This window comes from Rhinopithecus roxellana, chromosome 14 (genome assembly GCF_007565055.1).
Source record: "Rhinopithecus roxellana isolate Shanxi Qingling chromosome 14, ASM756505v1, whole genome shotgun sequence".
NCBI classification, from domain to species: Eukaryota; Metazoa; Chordata; class Mammalia; order Primates; family Cercopithecidae; genus Rhinopithecus; species Rhinopithecus roxellana.
In genome coordinates this window covers 52,379,890-52,404,674 of record NC_044562.1, presented here as the reverse complement: position 1 = coordinate 52,404,674, position 24,785 = coordinate 52,379,890, and the positions used below count along the sequence as shown (strand labels likewise).

General features: G+C 35.4%; 1 protein-coding gene across 5 annotated transcripts in view; it reads left to right on the top strand.

Annotated features, from left to right (window-relative positions):
• Positions 1-24,785, top strand: part of ITPRID2 (ITPR interacting domain containing 2) — a 39,569-nt gene that overhangs the window by 2,077 nt on the left and 12,707 nt on the right. For all 5 annotated transcript variants that reach the window (XM_010368687.2, XM_010368691.2, XM_010368686.2 and 2 more), the window contains exons 3-11: positions 2,243-2,292; positions 3,114-3,170; positions 5,086-5,125; positions 5,212-5,310; positions 6,895-7,103; positions 7,965-8,665; positions 16,147-16,219; positions 20,452-20,540; positions 21,818-23,029. In XM_010368687.2, coding sequence (XP_010366989.1) covers positions 2,243-2,292; positions 3,114-3,170; positions 5,086-5,125; positions 5,212-5,310; positions 6,895-7,103; positions 7,965-8,665; positions 16,147-16,219; positions 20,452-20,540; positions 21,818-23,029 — 2,530 coding nt within the window. The remainder of the gene's footprint in view (positions 1-2,242; positions 2,293-3,113; positions 3,171-5,085; positions 5,126-5,211; positions 5,311-6,894; positions 7,104-7,964; positions 8,666-16,146; positions 16,220-20,451; positions 20,541-21,817; positions 23,030-24,785) is intronic.

Here is a 24,785-nt window from a genome sequence, read left to right as displayed (position 1 = left end):
CCTTAGATATTAGATACTTCACTCAAAGTATGGATCAAGAAATTGTATTACTGTGCTACTGGTTCATTTAATTGTTAAATACCAAAACAGTCTATAATTTAAAAGCTTGAAATTTTGAATATACATATTCAGGCCTTTTGGGTGAGATCTGATGAAACTAGTATCTTTCATTTCCTCTTAGAAATGTATCTGAGCAGTTGTTTTGTTACTTTTACTTAGGTCTTTTAAAGCCTCCAATCTGACTCTTTATTTACCTACAGTCCTCAGTACAGTAGTGGCTTACTTTAGGTTTCTTAAAATAGGCTTAGCGTTACAAATACGTTTATAATGTTTTATTGTTTAAGTTCAAGTGCATATTCAAAAGAATTTTAAAAATTAAGAACAAGAGAAGAATCACACTATATTTTAGTGACCTATAGGATTTAAGATTGTGCAAGAGATCATATCAATTAGACAGTAAATAAGTGCATCTTTTTTGAGACAAGTGCAGTAGGCAAATGTTGACATTCACCAGGACACAGTCAATCCCTGACAATTTCAGAAGTTTTGTTGCCAATACTGATTTATGTGGGAAGATTCTGTAGTTTGCTGCTCCTTCCCTCATGGATTTCCTTCTTGTTCCTACAGTTGCACCTATTCTATGCAAGAGTGGCATTCATTTGTATCCAGGAAAGCTAGAACAAGTAGTCTTTTAATCTTGGCTATATTATCACAAGTTCGACTTAGGATATGTTGCATCTGTATTTTTGTTTTAAATAATCAACTCAAGTTCCTTCCCAGAGTTGGTACATTCTGTATGTTGTCTATTATGTACAAATGACCTTAAGACAGCATTTTACCCACTTGATAAGTTCTCAAATAGTCTTTGTTTTTTAGTGCCGTCCGTATCCTGAATAAATATACCGTGTTTTCTTTCCTTAAAGGGAGTCTTTATTTTGATAACCATTTGTGGGGGGACTAAGTAAAAACTGCTTGAATTAACATTTAAGAAGTGATAGAGATTTTGATAGAATTTGGAAGGGAGCAACTATAAAAGTAAGATATTTGTTTTCAAAGGAGGATTCCTGTTATTCTGCTTATCTACCGTTTTCTGTTAGTGCATAGACCAGTAGAGACATCTGTGGACAGAGTAATGCAAAGTTTACATCCAAGAAAGTAGCCATCAGGGAAGGATGGCTTTTTAAAGACATACATTAGAATTTTATTAAAATAAATGCAAAAAATGGATTAAAGCTTTTATTAGTATATTTATAGTAATTGCTTGTGATTCTTTTACATTTCAAAAGTACTAGTTTTTTAAGGAGCTGCCATTGTTAGTATACTTGTAGAAAGTTTTAACCTTTAATTGGCATTTCCTTGAAACCGATATTTTCATAATTGATCCCATGTCTCATGTGAATTTTTAACAGGTATAAATTGTTACTGAAGAAAGGTTTGTATCACAAAACAGACTCTCCAATATAAAACAATGTGTTTCTTACTATAACTTGATTTGAGAGAATTAAAAGTGTTTATTTTTGTATTTGAAAAAAAGATATTTCTCTCATCTGTATTTGAACTACAAGAATGAAAAAATTTTAACAATGGCTAATCTTAATGTTGATTCTCAAGTCAACTTTTTAGTAATTTTCAAAGTTAAATGAAAATATATATATTTTTTAGCTAAAAACAGAAAGCAAATCTCAAGCTTCTACATTTAAATAAAGAAAAAATTGGGGCAAGGGGGAGGCACTATGTAATGCTTTGAAATGCTAGTAATAGATTAACAGATGAGGTTTAAGGAAACTGTTGGGCCTTATTTCCAACTACTCTTCACTTTTTAATTTTATTAAAGTTAAGTTACCTATGACTGAAGATTTGTTTTCTTCTAATTATGTTTTCTTTTTTGATGGAAGGGGTTGAGAGGAACAGACATTTTCTTAATGCTTATTGTCAGTCATTCTCTCTTTTTTGCAAAGAAAAATGCCAATTCACATTATTTGTCATTGCCATTTTTGCCCCTAATTGTTGGCACATCAGATGTGATTAAATCATTCCTGCTGAACTGACTTGATGATAGGTATTTACTTAGTTACTGAATATTACTTATGTAATCTACTTGCATTCCTTGTGTGTTTTTGGAGGAGAGTTTAACTGTGATTAGAAGCTTATTGAGCTATAACTTTTTAAGTAAGGCCATGTAATGACAACTTTCCAAACAGCCTTTCACAAGACTAAGGCTAATATGTTTATATGGTTTCAGTACACCTTTGGGAGCCTCACTGGATGAACAAAGCAGTAGTACACTCAAGGGTAAGAGAAGGTTGCCTTTCTAAATCTGTTCTTTATGACAGCTCTACTTCTTTGTCCTCTGGGTAAAAGTGTATATGTGACTGATAAAAGTGATATTCATGTTTATAATGCTGTTCTGAGCTAGAAGCAAAATGGAGAAACTTTGTTGTAAACTGTAAAACAGTAGGGAGTTTAAGCAAATTGCCTAGCCTTTTCACAGCGTGAAACTTACCTCTTTATTGTCCAGTTAGATATTATAAAGACTAATTAAATATAAATATATGCAAATATAAGGAAAATACTTGAGTGAACAAAAGTTGAGTCAACTTTAGTGCAGCATTTCTTTGCTTACATTAACTGAAATTGCCACACCTAAAATTTTACCACCTGTTCAAGACAGAATTCTAAAGTTCAAAGTACAACAAGCATGTGCAGGTAGTGGCAAGGCATATAAAAATACGTTTACAGTGTCAGGAAAATCCAGCTCCTGACTTAATATGAGATGGATAAGAAGAATATTTGCTCCAGAATCTGGTTTTCCATGAAACTATTGGTATGTAATCTAATTGAACATCTTTAAAAATGTGAGTTTAAAACAGCCTGTAGGTTGGCTTCTGACAACTTTATGTTGCTGGAAAAGTGGTTTCTTTACGTTAAAGGAAAAGCGTATACCTGCTTCTTGAAGTTATATAATCAGAATAATGTCTGAGTACGTTCAAGTCTGAAACATTTTACTGTATAAGATATTTTGCTGGGTGAATTTGTTTTAACTAAAATAGTGATTTTATATGAGGGTAGAGAGGAACAAAACACCAGGATGAGTTTTCAGATGTTTCTTTCAGGTGTGCTTGTGAGAAATGGAGGAAGTTTTGAAGATGATTTGTCATTGGGAGCTGAAGGTATGTTTGTTTGGAAGAACTGTATTTTTGTTTAGTTTTCAAATTTTAAAAAAATGAGAAAGCTCAGGTTTATGATCCTCAACCTAAATTTAAGGGTCTTGAAAATGACTCACGTACATTTCACATTACCTTTCTATGTTAATAATCTAGTCATAGTCTGTAGGATATATGTAGGGATGACTCTGAAGAACCATTTGAAGTGTCCATCTTTCTTTCTTGTACTAAATGCTTAAAGGAACAGTTTGTAACAAACCGTGGTAATATAACTGAGGGAAGAAATGTCCTGAAAAAGGAAGGACGCTTAAATATTTATACATGGGAAAATGAAATTGAAGCTTATTTTTAGCGCAAAATAGACTTATGTCATACTTACAGCTGCAGCTTGTCTTTCTCTTTGTGTTTAAGTGTCTCCTGTCTTTTCCCCGTTTTCCTGATTTTTAGAAGATTAAAGGGGAAAGACAAAATAGCAAAGCTAATAGAATTTTATTAGAAATCATGCTGGTGTTTATTCCAGAAAGCATTAGATTTTAAAAAGTGTGTTGTGCTATTTAAAAATTTTTACAGGTTATGTAATGTTTTCCAGTAGATTTATAATAAAGGTTTCTCACACAAAAAATTAAGAATTTTTAATTATTTTATGGGTATTTTTAAAGCTATTTTATAGCTCATTGATCAAATTGAATAAGATTATTCATAGCTGTATAGCTCAGTTATTAATATCCACTTTTTTTAAAAAAACAAGAATTTAAAAAAAATCTTTAAAGCTTACAATTGATGAATAGTGAATTTATACATCTAATTTAATGTCCTTGATTTTTTGCTGTTTTAAATGCATGTGTAAGGTAAATTACTATTTAGAACCTTCTAACATTTAAAACTCTGGAATATGTGAATATTCTCGTTCTTATTATTTCTGTTTATATGTTTTCAGGCTCTATAAAAAGCTTAAACTTACTGCTTCCCAGTCAGTACAGTTGAACATGTTGTCAATCCCTTATTAAAATGCACTTTGCACTTTTGATATTTGCCTTGGTAGTTTGATAATATTGAATGATTTTATTGGAAACCAGAACCTAAAAGGAATCTCATGAAAGAGTAAAGCTATTACGTTGTTTTACTGAAAATTATTTCAAGGCTATTTCCAGTCATTAAGTAAATAATTACTGAGTACTGTGAGTTAGGCACCTTTCTGGTGGATGTACAAAGAAACACAAAATTGTCATGACTTTGCAGATCAGAAATGATTCATGTGTGCTGAAATAGATATGTTTATAATTAATTTTATTCTTTATATTTGTCTAGAAAAGTTAAATGAACTAAAGTTAACTCTAAACATTAACAACACATATCTGTTTAGAACTTTAAGCTAAAGTTGTACTAGAAAGTTGAAAGGCAATTTTTAAAAGAAAATTTATGTTGAAATAAGTAGAAGTTTTCAAGTTATATGTGTGAAAAGTCAGTTATAACCTTAAAAAAATCTACATTAGAAATTGATGTATACTATTATCACACTTAATGTTAAATCATATTTTCCTCTTAAGATATTATTCATTAATAGCTTTTAAATTTAATAATTAGTACTACATATATGGTACATATCTTCCTCATTACTTATTTCTAACCTGCTAAAGAAATTTAATTGGTTCCCTATACTTTTTTTTATTTTAAGCACTCAAATGAGAGTAGTTAGTTTATGTTGCCAGAACACAAAAACACCCTTCAAAAGCTCCTGGCCCTGTTCTTATCTATCTGTATATTACTTTTAATGATGCAGATTTAATGGACCAAGATAAGTGTTTAATATATTAGGCATTTAATTCTAATATTGTAGGTAATTTGATTTCTTGATAATTGTATCATAGTAGTTATAGTCCTACTAACAGTCGTGCTCTACATTTATTATTTTTACCTATAGCCAACCACCTCCATGAAAGTGATGCTCAAATTGAAAACTGGTATGTAGCTGTTTTGCTCTATTTCTTTTAAAAAATGAAGATCATTAATGAAAATAAAGTTTTATATAATCTGATTTTGTTTATAGCAATAATATCTTGGCCAAAGAGAGAAGATTACAGTTTCATCAGAAAGGGAGAAGTATGAATTCCACTGGATCTGGGAAAAGTAGTGGGACAGTCTCAAGGTAACTTATTCTGAAATTGTGTTGGAATTACATTGTGTTATAGATGACCTACTCTTATCATTTTTTCCATCTTGAATTTTACCTTGATAGTATGAAATCAGAAAGAACACAAAAAGAGTGTTTCCTGAACCAGCACAACTGATAGGAGCTTTTGTTTTGTTTTGCTTTATTTTGAGATTAAATAAAAAGCAACAGATAGGTTTATAATGCTGCCAGAATCCATAAATGAGTATTTGGAGCCCTCTCAACAACCTGAAAGAGGAACTCCATAATGGAGTAACTTGTAATTGTGGAGAACCAAAATTCATTCTGTTAAGGACTTGAGTTAACTCTGACACAAAAATCAGAATAAATTTTTCTGAGTTACAGCTTGATATTTAAGCATAATTTTTTTTTCAACATATTAAACCAAAGATCTTTCAAATATATAGTATAGTCAGGCACAGTGGCTCACACCTGTAATCCCAGTGCTTTGGAATGTCAAGGTGGGTGGATTACTTGAGCTCAGGAATTCAAGACCAGCCTGAGCAATACGGTGAAACGGCGAAACCCTGTCTTTACAAAAAATGCAAACATTAGCTGGGGATGGTGGGGGCTACCTGTAGTCACAGCCACTTGGAAGGCTGAAATGGGACCCAGGAGGCTGAGGCTGCAGTGAGCTATAATTGTGCCACTCCATTTCAACTTGGGTGACCGAGTGAGACGCTGTCTCAAAAAAAAACAAAAAACAGCAACAAAAAAACCCCACCCCCCCCACACACAGTATATTAAAATACATCAGTATGTGTGCCTATGGAATCCAGTTTAAACTGTTATCCAAATTATAATATTAGAATCTGAGCATTTTCTCTGAAACAAATTGAAATGTCTGTCTATTGAAGTTCCATCTCTGACTTTCCTGTTTCCTTCAGTGAGTCTTAGAAAGCTTGGATTATCACTGGTATGAGAGAGAAGGGATACCAAATATTTAATTCCCAATAGAATTAGAGTAGTTACCTTTGTGTAACCCACACTCTGTATACCTTACTCTTCCTACTTCCTAAGTGGAAGTGGTTGGAGAGAAGTTGAAAGTAAGCTCCTCCCTCACTTCTCTGAAGTCAGCTTGTTATCTTTATTGTCCCTCTGAGGACAGTTGCCACTCCTAGGACAAGGATAGCAGAAAAGCTCAAGTTTCACAAACTGTCCCTCAGTTCCCTCAGTTCCTTTTCATTTCTTCTTTAATCTGTTTGTTCTTTATTCTTGGTCATCTGTCCTCTACTTGTTTTAGCTGCTTTACAGGGAATCTCTTAAAATGACAAAAAAAATAAGGTGAGAAGTCACGTAGGGAATCTCTGAATGTGTTCTTTGGGGTTAGCTCTTTTCTGCAAGTCTAGCAACTTGAGACAAGGAACCCTTTATAAGGGCTCTTTATTCCTTAGTACACATGTGTAAACATGGGAAAATAAATAATGGTTTACAGAGCAGAAGCTGAGAAAAAAGATTTTATCACAGGAAATCAATAATATGTATTCGTTTATAATGTGGTATGGACTATCAGTTTATTTTATATTTTCATGTTTCCTTTTTTACCCCCCTTTTTTGTAGTGTTTCAGAGTTGTTGGAACTTTATGAGGAAGATCCTGAAGAAATTCTTTATAATCTTGGATTTGGACGTGATGAACCAGATATTGCTTCTAAAATTCCTTCCAGATTTTTTAACTCATCATCCTTTGCCAAAGGGATAGATATTAAAGTATTTTTGAGTGCTCAGATGCAACGGATGGAAGTAGAAAACCCAAATTATGCTTTAACAAGTAAGGTTTTTAAGTGTTAGGCATATTATTTTCTTAAATTATAGCATCTACAGCAAGTGGTCTTATTTTAAAGCCTTAATAATTTTCAGGAATAGCACTGGAAAGTAAAGAGATTGATCAACACAAAAGCCATTTTTACATGTTAAAATTAAGCTATTTTATTACTCTTTATAGTGGTTAATTTGCCTATTTTTCCCCTCCTCCCCAATTCTTGACTCAAGTGTTACCGTAACTTACTTGCAGAACCTTATTCTTATCTACAGATCGCTTTTGTTCAAGAAGAAAAGAAGTAGGGAAGGAGCCTTGTTAATCTTAAATGAAGTCAGTTAATTTCAGGAACTAGTCTGGCTGATTTGATCAGTTTCACTCATATCTTTGCTTATTTTCTTTCTGTTAGCCAAAGATTCCAAAAATAGGATTCCCTGCATTGTTCATGGATCAGTTTTAAGAGATTAATAAATCCCCCCCCCCCAGCAAATTAGGTATAAAATATATATTTACATGCATTTTCTTAGAAGGATTTTGAAAGAGTCTTAGCAGAGTTCAAGACTTAAGAATAGAATCACAGCTGTAGATCCAATAGCTAGTTCTTTCTGTTTTATTCAATGTTGCCATTATGCTTTGTGTTTATTTCTGATTTTTTAAAAATACAAATTCTAGTACTTAGAGTAAAAATCTTGCTCCTTCTTCCCACCCAGTGAATGTAGAGAAGGTTTAAGTGTTAGATAAGGAAAAAGAGAGTTTTATAATCTTTGTGATCTAAGTGTAGTTTTTGGAATTCTAAACAATAATATATGTTTAATATATGTGTATGTGTATATATAAATATAAACATATAATTAATATTTTTTCTTTTGATAGGCCGTTTTCGTCAAATTGAAGTGCTTACTACTGTGGCCAATGCATTTTCTTCTTTATATTCCCAAGTCTCCGGGACTCCCCTGCAGAGAATTGGAAGTATGTCCTCAGTGACCTCTAACAAGGAGACAGACTCACCTCCACCTTTAACTCGAAGTAACACTGCAAATCGTTTAATGAAAACACTCTCAAAACTGAATTTATGTGTCGATAAAACAGAGAAAGGAGAATGTAGTAGTCCTTCTCCATCAGTTGAAAAAGGAAAGATTCTAAATGTTTCAGTGATTGAAGAAAGTGGCAATAAAAGTGATCAAAAGTCTCAAAAAATTATGAAGAAGAAAGAATCATCTTCTATGTTGGCTACAGTTAAAGAAGAAGTCTCTGGTAGTTCAGTAACTGTTACAGAGAACACTGATAGTGATAGAATTTCTGATGAAGCAAATAGTAATTTTAACCAAGAAACTGAAAATGAACAAAGTAAAGAAACTCAAAGTCATGAGCGTCAACTGGGTGAGGAATCTGGTATTATAGAATCCAAATTAGATAGTGATTTCAACGTATCCAGCCACGGTGAGCTAGAAAATAGCAGTGAGCTGAAAAGTGTCCATATATCCACACCTGAAAAAGAGCCATGTGCACCACTGACAATACCATCCATAAGAAATATAATGACACAGCAGAAGGACTCCTTCGAAATGGAAGAGGTAAGTAAAAAATTACTGAGACTGGTTTCAAGTTGCAAACTAGGAAAAAAAGTACCAAAAATGTTTATAAAATGAGAGGTAGCTAATAGATTTATACTAGAAAAATTTATCCTGATTTTGACTTTCCAGGTTTATGTTTCACAAACCAAGAATTGGTCTCAGGATTATGTGATTTTGAGGTAATGGGACAGTTCAGTAGCTTCTCCAGAGGTTCATCCACTTGTTGATAGTTGAACCATAAGCCTGTTTTCTCTCTCAAGGGTAAGATTTTGATGCTCAAGAAAGCCCTGAGAGAGTATATTTAAATTCAAAGCAATATTGCGTAATAGTTGGAAACACAGGCTTTGAAATCAAACAGGGGTTTGAGTTCTGTCTGCCACTGAATGACTGTATGCCTTTGGGCAAGCTTTTCTTGACGTATCTCAGAGTAAGGATATGTGAAGAAGGCTTTGGGGATAGGTCTTGGTATATGACTGGAAAGAACATGAAGATATTATGTACCTACATGGGAAGGATAGGGACTCTCGAAGAAGAAGGTTTGAAAGGCCACTGAATAGGGTTTCTGCAAGCCCAGAAGACCAATGTTTGGTTACTTTTTATTTGTGTCCAGTAATATACCTGCTAGTTAACATAAATTTTTAGTTGGAAAAGTTAAAGATACTTATTTTGAATGAGGTTTAGCTAAAACTGCTTCTGAATAGTAGGAGCTGAATACTTTTGTGTTGGAATTATATAGCTTGGGGCAGGAAAACTGATGTTTACCAAGCGTCTACCCTGTGCTGGGCACTGTTCTTGGCTCTGTTCATTGCAGTCTATGAGGCACATAGTAGTGGTCTCATTTTGTACATGAGGAAACTGAGGCATGTGTGTGCTGATGAAGAGTTGTGGCTATAAATGATATAATGCACAATTTGTCTTTTGTAATTGATTACATTAGATTCGTTTTAGTAATAGTTCACAGTGGTTTTAACATCACACACCGTTATTTTAGGGAATTAGAAAATGAGATCGTTGATTCAGCTCATAAATGTCCTCTTAGGTGAGTCTCTCTTTCTCTCTCCCCCCCTCCATTCTTCCCTCCTTCCCTCACTTTAGTGAAGATTTTCCATTTATTGTAAAATTTCAGTTGCTGATACAGATTTTTTGCCTTTTTTGTGGTCTGTTAATACTTAATTACAACTGAATAGTGAAATAAAAAGGGAGTAGGAGCAGCACCTTGGAATATTTTACATTTTCTTTTGAGCTGTTTTTCTTTTATTTCTTTATATATATTTATATTTCTTCTATCTCTTTACCTCCTAGTATAATTTATTTATCATCACAATGAGTGTGGAAGATGACTATGATGACACATTAAAATCTCTGTCTGTTCTATTTCACTGATTCCTTTTTGACTTCAGTTTTGGTCTAAACTTAAACTTGTTCCAGCACTCATAATTAAAGTGTAAATTTTTGCCTACCATTAGAGCCCTTCTTCTATGACAATTAGATATGACAGTTAATTTCCCTGTTTAATACAATAGCAGAGCATAAAGATCTAAACAAATTATGTTAGGTAATTGCAAATCTGATGCTGGTGACTCTGAATGAACAACACTCATATTTTCAAGTAAGTCACTCTTCAAAGAAGTCAAGGAAGTTTATTTTTAATTTCTAAAATTCCTGAATTCTAAGCTATAGTTTGTTTTTAAAATTTTTTATGATACCATACACAAAAGGTTTTTAAAACACTTAGAAAGTGCTAGATGTACTTTTGTGACAAGTTAACTTTTCATGATAGTCTGGGGTTTTTTGCCCCCTCTACTGGCAAAAAAAGGTTAATGAAGAAAGTATTGTGGCATTGACTTGAACTTTTTTTGAAGTGCAAGATTACATGCATTGGTGGAAAAATATGGAAGTTTTTTTTTTTTTTTCAAAAGTATTTATGGTCGACCACAGCTACATTGTGAATATGGGGAATTTTAAAGAAAATAATGTATCTTCAGATATATTTAAAATATGGATAAAAACCTCCTGGAATTGTGTTTTCATCCCTTAGGGAACATTAAAGAAAGCTGCTAGAACAATGGATAAAGAAAGGAAATAATGTGTTACTTTAATTTCCTCTTCTCCCAAGCATTTGAATCATATTGACAGATGAAGAGAACAATCTTAGTGAAGCTAACTTTCAGATCCCATTCAGTGTAGTTTGTTACTATTTTTCTTTTGGACCTCTTTCCATGAGGTTTGATTCTTGATGGAAATTTTATTCTTGTGAAAACAATGAGTAAATATAGGTTAGAGCTCTCTCTCTCTCAGTAAATCAGTTCTCAGAAAGATTATCTGAGCATGAGCTGCTTTGGGAAGCTAGGAAGGAGAAAATGTTGGTGACATGTTGACTACATGAAGCTGTCTAATCCATCTGAGACAGGAGGTAAGATCCCACAGTCACCAGAAGCAAAGAGACAAAATACTTAAATGTAAAGAGAGCTAAATAGATGATGAGACTGATCCTGGCCTGGTACAATGAAAGTGTCTATTTCTTATGTTAGAAAAAGTAAAGGCCAGAGACTACTTTCTGACTGCAAAAGTCACCTTGCCTTATAAGGTTCTTGTAGACTATTTAAAATGGTTGTGAATGTTTAAAATGATATTTCTTTCTTTTTTTTTTTTAAGACGGAGTCTCGCTCTGTTGCCCAGGCTGGAGTGCAGTGGTGTGATCTTGGCTCACTGCAACCTCCGCCTCCTGGGTTCATGCGATTCTCCTGCCTCAGCCTCCTGAGTAGCTGGGATTACAGGCACACACCACCATACCCAGCTAATTTTTTGTGTTTTTAGTAGAGACGGAGTTTCACTATGTTGGCCAGGCTGGTCTTGAACTCCTGACCTCGTGATCTGACCACCTTGGCCTCCCACAGTGCTGGGATTACAGGTGTGAGCCACCGCACCCAGCCTGTAACTATTTATAAAAAGTTATTAAACCCTATTATTGAATTTCTAATTCTTCCAAATGACTTGCTTCATTAATTCTTGTGTTCTTTTTGAATGGCTTGTTTTGAATACATCGTGGTAACTCTCTGAAGCCATAGATTAGTTGTGTGAATGATTCACATGTTAAACCAAAATGATCCTTCTCAAGCAGATGTTCATCTTTTAAGTGTAAGGGAAAAACTTGAGAACTTTTAACTCAGCGTTTCTGTAAGCAGTTGATTGTGTGCTCTTCTTGGCCTATAAATGAATTTTTATTTAAATATAGCCATTATTGGATATACACATAATCTTTTTTAAGCTACTGATGTATTAGTAACTGTTTCTAATCCTGTCTTCATACTAATTATTGATTGAACTAATGTACCTCACTATTCATTTTTAGCTGTTTTAGGATTTTTCTTTGTTTATTGGACTGAGTTAAAATAATCCCACGTCAATCAGATATTTGACAGATAATTAAGTTGTTCCTTTGGCCTTTTAAATTTAACTGTATATGTTTTGAAGATAAATCCGCCCTAGAATATGAATTCTAACACATGACACACACAGATGTCTGCTACTCTAAAGCCCAATTAACCACTGTTTTGTTATTTGGTATTTACCTAAAAGACCTAAGTTAATTTTTATTAAAAAACGATTTACCTGACAGTAAAAATAAATGATATTTTTGTGTGTATGTGTAAAACTCGAGAATATTTGTTTAAGATAAACATTTGCAAGTAATTTATAGAATCATAAACTAGTATGAAAAGAGATATTTTAATTCATTTTCTAGTTTCTTCCCTTTACAAATGAGGAAGCATCCCCTCCCTCATTTGATATTGTTTTATGGCAGTGGTTGTTCACCATCTTTCTGAGGGCTATAATATTCCCTTTGATATCAGTGCTTCACAGGGGGAAGGAGCACAGCGGGTGTCAGTGGAGGATGGCAGAGGAGGATCTCATGTTGTACATTCTTACTACTTTGCTGTTTCAAAGTACTTTGACTTATAGTTACATTTGATCACCCCAAGGACCTGTGAGGTAGAAATTTTAATTTTAATTTTAATTTTGCACTTTAAGTTAATTTTGAGGCTGGGCATGGTGATTCACACCTGTAATCCCAGCACTGTGTGGAGGCTGAGGCAGGAGGATCACTTGAGCCCATAAAGTAGAGACTAGCCTGGGCAACATAGCGTGACTTGTTTCTACAAATAGTTTTAAAATTGGCTGCACAGGGTGGTGCATGTCTGTGGTCCCACTTCTCCCAAGGCTGAGGTGGGAGAATCACTTGAGCCCAGGCAGTCAAGGCTGCAGCGAACCATGATTCCACCACTGCACTCCAGCCTGGGCAATAGAACGAGACCTTGTTTCAAAAAAATAAAATAAAAAAGAAAAAAAAAATGGATAATTATTGCAGATAATTGTCAGAGGCCATTAGCCGGTAAGTGGCATGAATAAGACTTGAATTTGAGTTATTTTTGACTATATATACAACTTGCTAAAGGTTGGATATGTTGGTATGGTCAGGCGTTGTACAAGAACTCATCATCTACTGCACAGCACCATGCTACTACTTTGGAAAAAGAATGATTTCCTCTGACATTTTTTGAGCTGTCATTAAAAATTAGAATTGTAATTTCTAAAGCTCTAGTTTTGATTTTCTTTGAAAACCATTTTGATATACAATGTTTATACAATGACAACAGCTATACATTCTCTTTTTAAACTTTAGAGGAAGGGTTATTTGATTTAGAACATCCACACATTGCTGTTCTGTGGAATACAATACAGTAGTATTGTGCTTAGAAGATCCCTCTTAGTCAAGGTAAACATGACAGCTGTAAAGAAGCCAAAGTGGTTCGCTGAAACAAAAAGTACATTTTTTAAAAAAGAGAAAGAAACCAAAGTTGAGTGCCTGTCATTTTAGCAGAACATTGATTAAGAAAGATACAGTCATTGTTTCGTGAAAACTTTTTTAAATGAAGTAACCCAAATGGTGTGGGTTATTCTGAAGCTATTTTTCATACATCTTTAAATCCCAAAACATTGAGACCAAGCAATTTTATCACTTTGGTTTAGTGTGTTTTTTTTTTTTAATTATGAAACTTTTATTATGAAAAGTTTCAAACTTACCTGAAGATTAGAGAAAATAGTATCATGAACACCCATTATCCATCATTCTAATTCAGTTTTATTTGGCTATTCTTGTTAATTATGAAAGGCTGCTTATAGCAAATGACCAGAATTCTACGGATCATTTGAAACCATTGAATGGGGAAAATCTTGTCACATAAATCTAAAGTCTATGTTCTATATTTGCTTCATAATTCTCTGTGGTATACCCCATCTCAAATTTGACTGCCTTCTTTTGCACAGTTGTGACCAATAATAAAATAAGAAATTCACCCATTATCACTAACATGTCTATTTCTCTCTTCAGCAAGTGAGTACTCTGATTTTGCTGAGTAAACAGAAGAATCCCAACTTTCGTAGTTTTATTAGTAAAATATGACCCTCTCAGCTTTTTGAAGTGCTCCTTTCTTGCAATTAATTATGGAGTTTGTAGTAAAAGGAGGGAGTAGGTTTGTTTTTGCCGTAGAGTAGCATCTTGAAGAATAGTACACTGATGATATGTGTTTATTAAAGTCATGTTATTTTGTGATTAATTTCATAAGTCTAAGGAAATAGAATACATGATAATTCTGTGTTTATAGGTGAGCAGCCGGGTGCCATGGCTCATGCCTGTAATCCCAGCACTTGGCAGTCTGTGCAGGTGGATTGCTTGAGCCCAGGAGTTGAGACCCCAGCCTGGGCAACATGGTGAAACCCCAGCTCTACCAAAAATACACAGATTATCCAGTCTCATAACCTGGTCTCAAAATAAATCAATAGATTAAATTAAAAAAAAAAAATAACAGTGAGAGATTTGGTATATTAATGCTGTGCCTAAGCCAGTATTCCTACAACATAAATGAAGAGGCATTGGAATTCTATTATAATTTTTTGATCTGGTTGATATTTACTTTACAGAAAGTTACTTGAAGTAGATCGAGCCTGAATAGAAGCCAATAATAGACCTTTTGTTGAATATAAAAAGAAAATGCAATTGTTCCCTTGCATGTAAGACAATGGTTTTCCTGTTGAATATGTGTCTGCTGCTTTGAAGAATTATTCTAATTTTAACATCATAATAAAGAATAGTAGAATCTATTTTATGTATCTGATTTACAGGTGATGGTTTTGCATGAGCAGTGTGCTTTCAGTTTTCAAAAGATTTATAAACTTGGGTTCATGGAGCTATATAGAGCAAAGATAGCACAAATTAGAGCAAATTTTAAATTGGGTAATACTATCTTTAACCTTTGGGCTTTAAAAAATGTTGGTTATTTCACTCTTATTCCTTTGGAATATTTCTTATTCTTGAATAGCTTCATAACTAAAAACTACTAGAGTTTTCCCTAAAATGTGTTAACTATTAGTGCTCTAATTTTTGTTTTCAAGGTTGAAAACCCACATGTTCAGCTAGTTACCACGCTTTACTAGGATGTTCTTTATGATTTAAGAACAAATCATTACGGAGTAAAGTGACAGAAATGATTGCGCATCTTCCCCATTCCCCATGTATTTAATGTTGACGTAGAGTTAAGTATGTCAGAATAGACAGTGTTTGTGGGTTGGAGGTGGTGATTTAGGAATCTGAAAATTTCTAGATTATATACTTGTGCAAATAGAAAAATAAAGCACAAAACGACAACTGGGTTTGATACGTTCTTTTGAACACTGTTTTCAAGGAAGATTTATGGTTAATATCTTTCATTATTTTAGTTCTATAATGAAACCTGCTTTTCCACGTACAGATCCCAAGTTATGTCTTGGAAGAATTTCAGGACAAAGCAGTCATACACATGAGCAATTTTTGATATCTGAAAGTTTGGGGAAATTTAGAAATTCCGCAGTGGTAGCACTGTGTTCCATTCTCAAAGATGCAAGACTTATAATTACCTCAACTGTGTGTTGGTCATGATGTGCTCTAGTGAGTGTATTAGTATTTCTCCTGGGATTTACCCTACTTTGAAGTTGAATGTTTAGAGAATTTTTCCTTATGGATCTGTTTTTCATGTAATAGCAACATTTTTTTTTTTGAATGAAGCAGTTATTAAAATGTATTCAAGGTTGAAAACCCGTATGTTTGGCTGGTTTGCACACTTGACTAGGATGTTCTTTACTATTTAAGAACTAACCATTACAGGGTAAAATGATGGAAGCTAGTGCACGTCTGATGCACTAATTTCCATCAGTTATTTTTCTTTGCTACAAACTTGAGTGCTATTGTTAACTGGAAAATAGATCAGAAAATTTAGTTGTGGAGCATTCTAATAATTTTGAGGTCAGATTTCTTAAAGTGTGAATATACATAATGTTTTAGTGGACTTGAGTTAGGTTGATTTGTTTAATGGATGGTTATTCAAGAAGCTATACTTGTTTGCCTTAGATTCATGTGGTTTTAACTACTTAAAACTCTTCTTTAGGTTCAAAGTACGGAGGGAGAAGCTCCTCATGTTCCAGCCACTTACCAGCTAGGTCTTACGAAGTCGAAAAGGGGTAAGTGGACCAGTACCCACTAGTTCTGAGCACATTATCAAATATTAGTTGATTTGGAAAAAGGGGTTTTATGTATCAGTATTCGTAGTATTTATGAGTGTAAAAAGGTAAAGAACACAGGTAGGCATGATTCATTACTGTTTGGTTATAGAACTTTTTCTGTATTTTTTTAAGACTTAAAAAATTAGTTTGCTAATTTGTTTGCTTATTCTGGAATGACCTTATTTCACAATTTTGTGTGCTCTAGGTATTTTACACTTTTGCATAAGAGCTAGTTGGGAAGTGATAGAGCAATGGATTAGGAATACCTTTTACATTGTTATGACTGAAAAATATACTGGTGGCCGGGCACGGTGGCTCAAGCCTGTAATCCCAGCACTTTGGGAGGCCGAGACGGGCGGATCACGAGGTCAGGAGATCGAGACCATCCTGGCTAACACGGTGAAACCCTGTCTCTACTAAAAAATACAAAAAACTAGCCAGGCGAGGTGGCGGGCGCCTGTAGTCCCAGCTACTCGGGAGGCTGAGGCAGGAGAATGGCGGGAACCCGGGAGGCGGAGCTTGCAGTGAGCTGAGACCCGGCCACTGCACTCCAGCCTGGGCGGCAGAGCGAGACTCCACCTCAAAAAAAAAAAAAAAAAAAAAAAAGAAAAATATACTGGTATTATCTGTCTTTGGTGTTTCACTATATAAATATAGTGACATATTTATAAATATAAACAAATATATTCCTAGGTATAACACGTGAATATTCCTCTAGCAAAAACCACCAATTTTTTAGCAATAGTTAAAGCTAGTTAAATTCAAACTATGGGTTGAAGGTGAGTGGTTGTAGATACTGTTCCCCTCTTAAATTATTAATTATTGACCAAAGAACCTTTGAATCCATTCCTTTCACTTCTGACTTGCAACAACAGTAAAAAAAAAAAAAAAAAAAAAAAGAAAATCTGATCTTTGGATTTACAAAGCTTTTGAGCTTTAGAGAAAGGGAAAGAGGAAGAGGTGAAAATGACTACTGAAGGTAGGACTGTTTATTTTTGAAACTTTACACATGCTGAACCACCCTGTTTTTTTTTAAACAAAGATTCGTATGCATGTTCCTAGAATAGGAAATTACATGTTTGTTGTCTCCTGATCTCTGAAATTACTTCACAGGAGACAATTTGCAAAATTTTTTTTTCTTTTATTGCAATATGGTATTAAGAAACAAGAGCTTCACTCTCACTAGGTCACTGCAGATCTGGTTAGACTCAAAATGAACTTTACTATTTAATTTTCTTCCCCTTGTAAGTTCGTAAATTTATGTATGTGTTTCTGAACTGAGTTCATGGTCATCAAGAAGTCTTTGCTTTAGATAGGTACACAGAGGATACATTGGAAAAAGCAGCTTGCCATGCATTAAAAGGAGGATAAGAAAACAATAAAATTAAGATGTTTTAAGAGCCAGATTCCTGTGGTAGGAATGATTGGATGTGGGTTATATTCATATCTGGGTTTTTTCCTTTTCTCAGTCAGATTTTTATAAATTAACAGTAAAATGGTTCTGTGTGTTTGTGTGCATGAGAGAGAAGAGAGAACAACATAGTGTTTTCATCATTTTGAAAAGTAGCCTATATCCCGTGTAAGTATCTTAGATCATAACTGCAGAGTTAGAAACAGTGGTAATATATTTGCTTCAAAAAGTTTAGTACAAGTGCATATAGCAGTGTGGTAATAGGACTTTTAAAATTAAAATTATCTTAATCTCAAATCCAGTCCAAGATTTACATACTGAAGCCCAGAGAGGTTTAATGACTTAATGTATGTTACAAGTTAGCATTCAGTAGATATGTTGGGAAAAGTTCAACATTTTTCTTATCAAAGAGGACTTACAATATTTTCTTTAGTCTAGCAGATAGTAGATAGACGGTTGTTCAGTGTCTTTATGATGATACTAGACAGTTTCCAGATTTTTTTCTCACTTTAATGTTTCCTCTAACTTCCTAGTTTTTAATTAGAAATCATATATTGTATCTTCAGGACAGAGATCTAATCTTTTTTTTTTAGTTCCACCTTTTTCTGTTAAGAACTGTGTTTTTGGAAACAGAAATGTCTGACTGAAGAACCTAGATTGTGATTTATGGTTTACAAAATAGTTTCCCCTACATTCTACTTAGTTTCTGAAGTAGTCCTGTGAGATAGATAGAAGAATTATAATTATCTCATTTTGCAGAGGAGAGAAGCTATTGCTTATGATGAGGAACACAGAAAGAACTTGAACCCAGGCCTCCTTGTTTTACCCATTGCCCCAAAACTGCTCTGAAGTCTAAGCAGTCTACATACTTTATGCTTTATGACCTTAAACTGTATGTACTTAGACAGGGCTTAACAACTGTGAGGTGAACTTGGCACAGACTCTACTGTCCTGCAGATAAAACAGACCTTAGCAGAGAGAACCAGTCAGAGCTGTTCACTCTGGCTGCTTTCTCTCTGAATATTTCCCTGTGTTCTCAGGCACCTGCCCCTGCCCAGCCAGATAGACAGTTTCACTTCTAAATCATTTAAATGACTGCATTATTCTTTTGTTGCTTTAAGAAAATAGGTATCATTGATTGACTCAGCAAACATTTATTGTCAGCTTATTCTAGGTACTGGGATACAAAGAAGAATAGTTTCTGCCTTCAGAAGGCTCACAATCTAAAGACATGAAAATACATAATTATAGTGATAACTGCTGTAGCATAAGATGTTAATCATTTTACCAAGTAATATAATCCCTTATCAGTACTGGCGGTAACAGCTTATTGCAGTTTAGTTTCACAAGTATTCCAATTACCAAGGCTTATCAAGGATATGGAATAATTCCTTATATTTCATTTTGCAGTCTTGTTACTATCAAAATGATATTACAGAATTAGTCTAAATTTTTAATGAGCTAATATTATTCCATGGAAACTGAGTCTACTGTGGGGTGTTTTTCAAACCAAGTTGACTTTAATAGATTTTAAATTTTATTTAATTATATTATCTGGCTCTTTTTCTATGTGGTTCATATCTTAAATTAATATGGTTTTGGCAAGCACACTTTAGCCTTTTGCTTTTGAAGTTCTGCAGAACTTTGCTGTCTCTTGAAGCTTCTGCCTTGATGAATGTAAGAACTGTACAGTCTCTCCCATTGTGGTAGTTGTAGTGTGGATGGAATATGAACATACTTACTATGCTTAGTTGGCCTTTTTACTTGTGTAAAACATTATTTATATGTCACACCAACCAGGAATTAGAATTTCGAGGCAGAAAAATAAGCAGAAACATTTTATAAGATTAACAGTATTGTGTTGTAGTTGAACCTATTTGGTTGAGTTTTATGTAATTGTTATGAAATAATTGTTTCATACCTTATACATTTGCATCATTTAAAACATCGTAAAACACCAGAGACATTTAAGTATGCTTGCATTTCAGATTATTTAACGTACTACCCTTTATTGTGTTTTTTTTTTTTTTTCATGAGACAGAGTCTTGCTCTGTCATACAGGCTGGAGTGCAGTGGCGCAATCTTGGCTCACTGCAAGCTTCGCCTCCCAGGTTCACACCCTTCTCCTGCCTCAGCCTCCCGAGTAGCTGAGACTACAGGCGCCCACCACCATGCCCGGCTAATTTTTTGTGTTTTTAGTAGAGATGGGGTTTCACTGTGTTAGCCAGGATGGTCTCGATCTCCTGAGCGTGATCCATTTGGGAGCACTTTCGGCCTCCCAAAGTGCTGGGCTTACAGGCGTGAGCCACCATGCCCAGCCCTAATTGTATTTTTTAAATGGGGAAGATAATAGAAATCTTTACACACTATACTCTCTATTTGAACTTCTAAATTTACCTCCCAAATATCTTTACATATTTACATAATGGAAATAGTTTACTTTGGGACTTCTGTTTTTATTAGAGCCATCTTTTACTTCATCCAGTTTTCCTCCAAGGGTAAGACATTGATTGGATTTACCAAAATAGATTATAATCAGAGCTTAAATAATGAGCGAATACTGAGAGATTATGATAGAAGATCTGATACAGTTTTTGTTTGAATTTCAGTTACCTCCTGTACTTTGAAGCCATAATTTTGCATAAGTAATGCATACTTTTCTAAGAAGCATTCAAATATTGTGTGTCTTATATCTGCTGGGAATCATATATCTGTAGTAATATTGCTCTCTGTAAAGTCTTATTTGGTAGTTTTTTATAGCCACTTTTTAAATTCATAGATCATCTATTACGTACTGCAAGTCAGCATTCTGATAGCAGTGGTTTTGCTGAAGATTCTACAGACTGCCTATCCCTTAATCATCTTCAGGTAAAATTTTCTGTTCTAATAGGCACTATGATTAACTTCCTCATTTTAAGGCAATTTTTCTATTACTATATATTTTAATATTGAGTCTGTGTAATCTTTATTTTTCAAGTGACAGAACAAAACTCCTGGCATGTAGATGTTATCTAAGCATTTGACTATAAATTTTAGATTTCATTAATTGTTCTCTCTGAATATTTTTTTAAAATATCTATCTTACCCTTAATTTTTGGACCACCAGTAAACAGAGATTATTGTGATCATTAATTTGTTTTGTCTGTTGTTTTTCTTATTTTTTTAACCATCATTGTATTTCAGTATTTTACAGTAATTGTTTTGCCTGTTTAATAACTGACATTAATTGTGGACCTATAGCTTGCTGAGTGTTATACTGATTTTTACACTAGGCTGTGTGAGATAACCCAGAGAACAGGCGCATCTTTATCGTCAAGAAACGTATAGTCTATGTGTAGAGTACACAGAATGCACACAAGAAGCATTTGAAACATTTTTAAGCAAATTCTAAAGAAAACTGGGATGAGAAAACTCCCAAAGAGCTTTTAGGAACATAGCATTTAAGGGGTAAACAGACAGGAGGTATATCTAAGGTCACTGGGAAAGAATAAGTGAACAGAAATACTGGGAGATGAAGGAGAAACTTTCAGAAGGTATGGAAGAAAAGATAGGAACGTTGACTGTTTTTCAAGTATGAATGATAGCTTAAGAGTGAGGGGTCTTTTTGTCTTTTTATAATAACATGGAATGACTTGGGGAAGGTGTTCAGCTAAGGGAAAGAACTGTAAGAGAAGAATTGGTTCAGAAAAATCCGAGATGAAACTGGAGAGAGACCCTGCTCTTGGAGAGGATATTGATCGGGAACCCAGATTGGAGCGGTTCGCTTTGAGTTTCCTTTCAGAAAGGAGAGAAGGAGGGAATGATGGGGAAAGATACAAGGAAGTTTATAGATATTGGGGAAGAACATTAGGAAATGTTTGTCCATTTTCTCTATGAGTCAGTGTGTGGTATTGAAAGGAAAGAGGGAGGTTGTTGGAAAGGGAATTTTAGGAAAACAGTGAAGTTCTGAAATAGTCTTTGTGAGAAAGTGAGAGGAAGGAGGGATGTAGTTGCTGCTCAGGGGCAATAAAACAATTTTGAGCAACAGCAGGGCCATAACTGCAGTGGACACAGTGAAATTATAGAAGCACCATGTTGGTTTGGTATTTTGTTAATGACTCTTCTTACATATATTCTTCATCTTTCCACCTGTTTTCTTTTCACAGGTTCAGGAGTCCTTGCAGGCTATGGGGAGTAGTGCTGATAGTTGTGACAGTGAGACAACAGTTACATCACTTGGTGAAGACCTTGCCACACCAACAGCACAAAACCAGCCTTATTTTAATGAATCAGAAGAGGAGTCTCTCATCCCTCTTCAGAAGGGACTAGAGAAGGCAGCAGCAGTTGCAGACAAAAGAAAATCAGGTAGCCAGGATTTCCCTCAGTGCAAGACCATTGAGAATCCAGGAACTAAACAGTCCACCTGTAGTTCAGGGGATCATGTTACTGAAGTTACTGAAGTGGAAGAGGATTTGTTTCCAGCAGAGACAGTAGAGCTACTGAGGGAAGCAAGTGCTGAAAGTGATGTGGATAAAAGCAGTGAATGTGAATTTACTCAGTATACCACACACCATATTCTGAAATCCTTGGCTTCTATTGAAACTAAATGCAGTGATATGAGCTCTGAAAATACAACTGGGCCTCCCTCTTCCGTGGACAGAGTTAATACAGCTTTGCAAAGAGCTCAAATGAAGGTTTGCACTCTGTCTCATCAAAGGGTAGGGCGTAGCCTGCTAAAATCAAAAGATTTGTTAAAACAAAGGTACTTATTTGCAAAAGCTGGCTATCCTCTAAGAAGGTCTCAGTCTTTACCAACCACCTTATTGAGCCCAGTAAGGGTTGTGTCCTCTGTCAATGTTCGACTATCTCCAGGAAAGGAGACCAGATGCAGCCCACCTTCCTTCACCTATAAGTACACACCCGAAGAGGAGCAGGAATTGGAAAAGGGGGTGATGGAACATGATGGTCAGTCTTTAGTGAAATCGACCATTTTCATTTCTCCATCATCTGTGAAGAAAGAAGAAGCCCCCCAGAGTGAGGTGCCGCGGGTGGAGGAGTGCCACCATGGAAGGACTCCTACCTGTTCCCGGCTTGCTCCACCACCAATGTCTCAGTCTACCTGCTCCCTTCACTCCATCCACTCTGAGTGGCAAGAAAGGCCCCTGTGTGAGCACACAAGAACTCTGAGCACTCACAGTGTTCCCAACATATCAGGGGCTACCTGTAGCGCCTTCGCTTCCCCTTTCGGGTGTCCTTACTCACATAGACATGCCACCTACCCTTACCGAGCGTGCTCTGTGAATCCTCCTTCAGCCATAGAAATGCAGTTGCGAAGAGTATTACACGATATTAGAAACTCACTGCAGAATCTTTCACAGGTATGAGAAAAAGTTATCTTTATTAGCTTTTTTCTTTTACTGCTCTGAGCACTTTTTAATTCACAGAGAAGCTAAGACACATCAAGTATGAACTACCTCTGCTTTATTTTCTGACATGTCTAAACTTATCTGCATCTGTCTTCCTTTTCTATCTTCCCTTCTGTTTCAAGGGAGAAGTTGTAACTAATCCTGATCAAAGTCGATTTCTCTGCTCTTAAGTCTGTCTCCTTTCCGAGAGGAGAGATTTTGCTCATTAATTATCCTCCCATTTTTAGTCTACCATCCATTGTCTTTGTTTTAGGCTAGAATCTTTGTCAAGCCATTTCTATTATTAAAAAATCTTCCCTCTCAAAGTTCTTTCTTTCCTTTTCTCTGCTGTTTGAACATGTTGACTTCCTTTTCCTTTTCCAAGTTTTCTCCCTGTTGGCTTCTGTGGCACCACGTTCTCCTGGTTCTGCTCGTAGCTCTCTGACTAAGCTTTCCCCTTCACCTCCTGACCCTCGATGCTGTGCACAGAGTTAGTCTACTTCCACTGGACTCAGAGACTGGAACTACTCCAGACCAGAAAATAACAAATCAGGTAAAGTGTGGATTTGATTTAAAATGCTCTGTATGTCTTGTCACTTTTTTTTTTTTTTTCTTTTTTTGAGACAGAGTCTCGCTCTGTCGCCCAGGCTGGAGTGCAGTGGTGCGATCTCCACTCACTGCAAGCTCCGCCTCCCGGGTTCACGCCATGCTCCTGCCTCAGCCTCCCATGTAGCTGGGACTACAGGCGCCCGCCACCACGCCCAGCTAATTTTTGTATTTTTAGTAGAGACGGGGTTTCACCGTGTTAGCCAGGGTGGTCTCGATCTCCTGACCTCGTGATCCGCCCATCTCGGCCTCCCAAAGTGCTGGGATTACAGGCGTGAGCCACCGCGCCTGGCCGTCTTGTCACTTTTAAAGTCATTCTCAGATTTGTTAGTGGACTGGAAATAATTTTCCCAAAAAAGCTTTGAAAATAAGTAAGTTGTCTTCAGTTATGCCTTTTACGTTTTCTTGAACATTCTCTCTGAACAAATCATATTTAGACAATTGAAGAATTGAAGAAAATGACAATGTAATATAGTCATGCGAGCATTCAATAAGGAGTCAGGAGGCCTAGAATGAATCTAATAAACCTCTTATCGTGACATAGTAGACAGGGAGCCACCTGGAAAGTAAAAATCAAAGGTGTAACTTCTCAAGTCATAATAAGATATACCTTCTCCTAACTAAGTTTTATCCTCATGACAATTGTCCCCTAACTCTTTTCTGAATGGGGACAATTTCAGAATGTGGGTGTTTCTTGTTCTTCCTTACAAAATACAGTTCTGTCTGTGACAGAGATGTTTAACTTCGCAGCTGTAATTATGTCAAGCTGGGGATTTCCAGGGCCCTGTCCACCAGTACCGTGGTGCATCTTTCTTTCTAGGCCACCTTGTTCTTCTGCTCCAGCTGTGGTCTGTCTCTCCTGGATGTCCCAGCAATAACTCAGCTAATAAATCTTCCCACGCCAACCCCACCCCACACTAGTGGACAGATGCTTTCTATGATGTGCAACTTGACTATCTCTCCAGCCTCATTCCTTAGCTGTGTGTTTCAGCCATCCTGAAGGACTATGCACAGGGCTCTAAACAGTTGTGTGTTCTTAGGTATCTGCACATGCTGTTTGTTTTGTTTTGTTTTGTTTTGTTTTTTTAATGAAAAGATGAAGTTTCTGTTTGTCGCCCACATG